Source organism: Gastrolobium bilobum, unplaced genomic scaffold (assembly GCF_033153095.1).
Source record: "Gastrolobium bilobum isolate Gb01-03AN ecotype WA unplaced genomic scaffold, APGP_CSIRO_Gbil_v1 utg3318, whole genome shotgun sequence".
NCBI classification, from domain to species: domain Eukaryota; kingdom Viridiplantae; phylum Streptophyta; class Magnoliopsida; order Fabales; family Fabaceae; genus Gastrolobium; species Gastrolobium bilobum.
Window position 1 is genome coordinate 100,193 of NW_026895278.1, and position 6,000 is coordinate 106,192.

Consider the following 6,000-nt stretch of genomic DNA (forward strand, 5'->3'; position numbering starts at 1 on the left):
GAGAGACCCCAACTAGCCACGATAGTGTGAGGACAATCTTATCATTACTTCACGTTCTCTTTTATTTCTAAAGTTAAATATATATTTTAAAAATAAGAAAAATATCTAAAGATAATGATTATTGGTTATAAGTAATTTATTTAATAATTTTAAATTTATATTTTTAAATTTTTATGAAGCAAATTACAATCAAAACTGTTGCTTTATTTGAACAGCGATTTAATTATAATCTACTAAATTTCGAATTATTACTTATTTAAATATATTAAAGAAAAAATTACTTCGACTATTTCTAATAGACCAACTCTAAAATGCATTGCTGAAAATAATGACCATGCTTTGCTTTGTCAATTGAAATTATGAGCGACTTTCAAATTCAAATGTGCATAAGAACTATACGCTTGTACCAAAAAAGAAATTATATGCAAAAACAACGTCGTTTTGACTGAAAAGGGCATTAATGTCATTTAATTCAGTCTTTCCTTTTTTGTTCGGTGATGTTCATATTTCAGTCACCATTTCTTTTTCCTTTCTGTTTCTGTTTTGGTTTTGTGTGAATTGGTGATTCCAAGAGGCTCAGAAAAAGGGCAACTGCGCTATTCGTAAATCGATAACTGTAGAAAGCATCGATTCTATCTGTGAGTAATTACAGCTTCTATGCATCACACCTTTCGTCGACATTTTCGATTTTCTTCCATGCTTAAAACCTTCGCCGTTTACTCTTTTTTTTCCTTTTTTTTTTTTTTTCCAGTTAATCAATTTATTTTTGGTTGAATGAATCCTAACTTGATTTTCTGAGCTAGATTTTGTTGGAAGTTTTGGTCAATTGCATTCTGAGCAACATGATCATTTTTTTCAAAAATAAAAAAATAAAAAAAATTTGGGGCAGATAATTTGTATTGAACATTAACAAGAGTTATTTCTCTCAGTAACAGAACATTTTTATTGGGTTTTTGAACGAAGCTCGACGAAAATAAGGTTAGGGAGTCGAATATGCCAGCGCAATTGACCTGACCATTTGTTATTGTTATTTTGGAACCCCTGCTGTTAAATTCATGTGTAAATCAAAAGACTAAGTTATTGTTATTGTTATTGTTTTTCAGCCTTTTATGAAGGTAGTGCATGAAGCATAAGTTTAGTATCTCTCTTAAAGTTGAACCTGAATTTCAGGTCTTATTGTTGCTGTGATATTTTCTAGTTGTTACTGAAACCATATTGGTCATTGGCCACCCTTTTGAATTCTGGTTGAGGGATTGAAGTGAAATTATAGGTAGAGGAGAGGATGGCTTGTAGGGGTTGCTGGGAGTGCCTTTTGAAGCTTTTGAACTTCTTAATGACCCTTGCTGGTCTTGCCATGGTGGGCTACGGGATTTATCTGCTGGTTGCATACAGTAAAGTTTCGGATAGTACTTTGACTGTTTCTACTGTCGGTGATGATCAAACTCTAGTTCAACTTGGCCGACCAATGCTGATGGCTGCGTCTCTGTCTGACAATATTTTTGATGATTTGCCTAAGGCTTGGTATGAATGCTGCTTCTCTCCTGCCATTTTTTCGAGCGTTTAAATTGAGTAATGTGTGTTGATTACTTGTAGGGTATACAGGAAATAAGAATGCTTTTGTTTTGGACTTTGGTTATATTTTGCTGCTGCAAAGTTTTAACTACTGAAGTAATTTATACTGAAATTTTGTTGTTGTTTTGGGGGGTGGGGGGTTTTAATTTTCTTTAGCATTGTACCTCTAACATAAAAGTCCTCATTCCAACTTGCTTCAGAAAAACAAAGGGTTATTCTTAATTGATCAGTTACTTAGGTCAAAGGAACCAAACTTCTTCAATTAGATTCAGTGACATGGCTTATGTCTTAAGGTTTCTATTTGGTCAAGTTCAGTGAGATGTGGAGCTTTTATAATGGCTCTCCAATTGATTGTGGTTCTGTAAGATTTCGAGCTTTAGAAGGGCTAAGTATGCATCGTTATTTGGTGTAATTGGTGCATTACTTATTGTTGCCACTTTCCAGTGTTGAAGAAGAAAAACTTCAAATGAACTTGCTCTATTCACTTTCTGCATTATTACACCAGATGTGAAATTGTGAATTTGAAATAACCCTTGTTTCTTCCACATGTAGTGATTTTTATACTGACTGGTGACATCTATGTATTTGTTTGACAAAAACAATTACCGAGAAAAGACCACCTGCAATATTTTGTCCTTGATAGTCTCTGTCTGTATTCACCCTGATGAAATTATTGTCACATATACATTGTTACTTTTATGATAATTTGACAAAGCTCAATCTATATTTTCTTCATACTGTCTTAAACTGATTGTGTATTTCATGTTTGGCAGGTTTATTTACTTATTCATTGGCATTGGGGTAATTCTCTTTGTCATTTCTTGTTTTGGTTGTATTGGAGCTGTGACAAGGAATGGGTGCTGCTTGAGCTTTGTATCCTTCTAGAATGCCTTATGCTATAGCCAAACATATTTAATGGGATCATAAATTTTCCACTTGTATACAAAAGCTTGAGTTGAAGCATCTCTTCCACCCTCTTTCTCTCTCTGCGTGTGTGTGTATTGTGTGCTTGTATTCATCTAAAAGGAATTGTTATTAGTTTCCTTAAGCCAACAAAGTATTCAGTTTTGGTGGTATTGTTGATCTTGGTTGAGCTGGGATGTGCAGCCTTTATATTTTTTGATAAAAGCTGGAAAGAAGTAAGTTGTCGCTGGCAATTTATGACATGAGATTCAAGAAATTATATTTGTCATCTTATAGTTATATTTCTTTCAGGAAATTCCAACGGACAAAACTGGAGATTTTGATATGATATATCAATTTCTGAGAGGGAACTGGAATATTGTGAAATGGGTCGCTCTTGGAATTGTGATCTTTGAGGTAAGCTAGAACTGTTATGATTGGCATTTAAAATAAAGCAATATTGTTTTGTGAACATGCATGTGTCCTTGTGCATGCACTCGCAGAGAATAGGTGCAAGCACTACAGCCAAACAATCATTTTTAGAACGGATGTTAGGAAGTAATACCTTATTTTGGATATGTTTCAATTCTCAATCAGTAAAATACACTGGTTTATTTGGCCAAATATGAAAATATGAATTTTTTGGCCAAATTTTTAGAATATTTATTTATTGATTAACAATGGACTTCTAGGGATATAATTCTTTAGGGACTTGGTTTTTAAACCAGAAAAAGCAGTTGTAATATTAAACTATGCTAGGAGAAAGAAAAAACAAGAAGAAAAGAGGGAGAGGAAATGGAATATAGATAAGGTTAGAATAAGCAAATTTGACTAATTCAGTAATCTTAAATTTTGGAATTACAGTGCCGGTGAGATGCCTTACCATATCTGTTGGTCTAATGTGGTATAACTTCTCGTTTTAAATTGTACTTGAGTACTGTATTGGAAAAGTCTCCTCCCACTGTACCCAATATACTACTACCAGGAGTGAGGAGAGACCAACATTGTGAATGTGATGTGCCAATGGTTATGTTTATGGAATTGCAGGCTCTTCTTTTCGTGTTAGCCCTTATTGTTAGGGCTGCAAATAGGCCAGCAGATTATGATAGTGATGAAGAGTTCGTTCCAAGGCAGCAAGTCCGTCAGCCTTTGCTCAACAGACCAGCAGGTCCTGCAACTGGTGTACCAGTTGCTGGCACAATTGATCAGCGTCCAGGCAGAACTGATGCATGGAGTGCACGGATGAGGGAGAAGGTGAAATCTTCTATCTCTGCAGTTCACATTATCTATTATTCTTGTGATGGGGAATTTTTCATTTGTTTGTTTTACTGTGCTCTTGTAACCAGTGGCGGAGGCCTCTTGGGACCAAGGGGGTTCATTGTTCACTTGTCTTCTTCCATAACAAGTATAATTATGTATGCCCTCCTTCCCCCAAAGATACCCCAGCTGTTAGCAGGCTCACCTCCTCGATAGCGTTTTTCAACTTGGGCAATGGGCACTCACTAGCAATATTTTGACTACTCTATTAATTTGCTTTCATGTTTAGTAATCTTCAACTTTTTACTTCTAGATCAAGTTAAACCAAATAAAAAAAAAAAATTGGATAAAGTTTGCATGCATGTAAGTATTTGGCATTTAATGTTTTCATGTTAAACTAAAATTAAATTATATTTAGAAGTAATATAATATACTAAAAAAAGATATTTTTCTTAAAACACCGAGCTTTAAAAAGTTTAAGCTTTATCCATTTTTAGCTTACTACTTGTTTTTATCAGCTTCTTGGCACCATGTAGATCAAAATTAAATCCTTAAATGATATCCTATTTCCTAATTTTCTTTTTTCCTTCGCATTTAAACTTCCAAATTCTTTCATTCTTTTCTTGTTTGTTATTTGGAATTTGGATTCATCGACCATCAACCCATCACCGCAACTAGATTGGGATGAAAGTGATGTTGACGTTGATGTAATTAAATTTCCAATTGTTTATTGCACTTTCGAATTTAAAGCAAATTGTTTTCATTAGTTTGATGGTCTACAATCTTCTTCCATCTATGAATTTTAGAGCATTTTGACAAGTTTGTTGATCATAATGAGATTTTGCATTTTCCTGCACGTACTGTAATAGCATTATTTCAAGGACAGCGATTTCATGTGAAGACATCATGAAGTATTTAAGATCATTCTGTTGAATTTTAATGTCTTCGTGAATGGCTAAACCTGATTGTCTTACTCTTATGTTTCTCTGGTGTCACGCATAGCAGGCAGTAGCACAGTGGCAGAGCCACATTAGGCGTAGGGGGAGCTCTGGCCCTAGCTAAAAATTCGACAATTAGCCACGTTTTCAACGTGCTAAATAACCTTCCATATTTTAGTGTTTGGCACCAGTTAAATTAGCTGGCTTGGGAGGCTGGTTCTGCCACTGCAGCAACATATCCTTTTTGCATAGGCATTTTGCAATTACTCTGCCATTTTGACATCTGTAGTCTAGGTTTACTTAGTTCTGTTTTGGACAAAACTTTTGTTATACAATTTTTTTATACAATAATGACACTGGGCTTTGAATCTATAACCACATGCAAACTATCTAAGTCCCTCACCACTAACCCATTGGCTTGTTTCGGACCATCTTTGATTGTATCAAAAGAGATGATCGAAAGCATCGCATTATTGGTTTTGTTTTATAAAATGATTATGGCATTGTATGTGGCTGTTTGACGCTAATGGTGCTCCTTATGCAGTATGGGCTGGATACTTCGGAATTTACATACAACCCATCCGAGTCAAACAGGTTCCAGCAAGTAAACTCACAGCCAACTGAAGAAAGGAGCCGTTGCACTATCATGTGATCACTATTGCTACAAAACCACAGCAAGTTGAATTTCAAGTATTGTTTTAGTGGTTAATGACGTTGAGGCTAGAAGTTTGTCAGAAAAATCTTTTTCTTTCGCCAAGTTTGTGTATCACTTGCACTGGATGTCCATCACTTTTTTCCCATGACATGGCAACATCATCTTTATTTTGTTGTGTAACATTCTGCTGAGTGAGACATCAGAATTTATTGTGTTGTTGCTCATGTTCACAGTTTAGGGGGTAAATGAAGTCATTAATTGTCATTCGTGATGATGTCAATATTCTTGGCTCCAAACATGTTTTTTTTGTTTTGTTTTGTTTTGTTTTGAAAACAAACATGTGCTTTCTATCACCCTTATTTTGAAGTCATCGCTAATTGGTTATGTCGTGTGTATGTCTATGAGATGCCGCCTATTTGCACACAAATTAAAATGTGCCACCTGCATCCAGGTGTTTATTTTCAGTGTGCAAGACTAGAGGCAATAAACTGGTTTAGTGTGAGATGTAAAATCGTGAATTGCTTGATCAAAAAAGTGATTTAACATTCTTTGTAATAAAGATTCAATTTTTTTCCTGTAAATTCTGGTGTTATTGGACGATCATAACTATAGAGCCTCATAAAATTCTAATTCAGCTTTGTGGTACAGTTGTGTATTTTGCGGCTGTTTAGTACT

General features: G+C 34.9%; 1 protein-coding gene across 3 annotated transcripts; it reads left to right on the forward strand.

Annotated features, from left to right (window-relative positions):
* Positions 1-535: 535 nt before the first annotated feature.
* LOC133303778 (tobamovirus multiplication protein 2A-like) lies at positions 536-5,720 on the forward strand. Of its 3 annotated transcripts, none has more exons than XM_061503756.1 (7): positions 536-638; positions 1,171-1,521; positions 2,346-2,445; positions 2,631-2,711; positions 2,788-2,892; positions 3,523-3,729; positions 5,215-5,720. In XM_061503756.1, the coding sequence occupies exons 2-7, from the start codon at positions 1,283-1,285 to the stop codon at positions 5,320-5,322; spliced, it is 840 nt and encodes a 279-aa protein (XP_061359740.1). In that variant the 5' UTR covers positions 536-638; positions 1,171-1,282; the 3' UTR covers positions 5,323-5,720. The 3 variants fall into 3 exon arrangements, with proteins under 3 accessions (XP_061359740.1, XP_061359746.1, XP_061359750.1); XM_061503762.1 differs by having other exon boundaries at positions 1,271-1,521; XM_061503766.1 differs by having other exon boundaries at positions 542-638; positions 1,260-1,521.
* Positions 5,721-6,000: the final 280 nt, after the last annotated feature.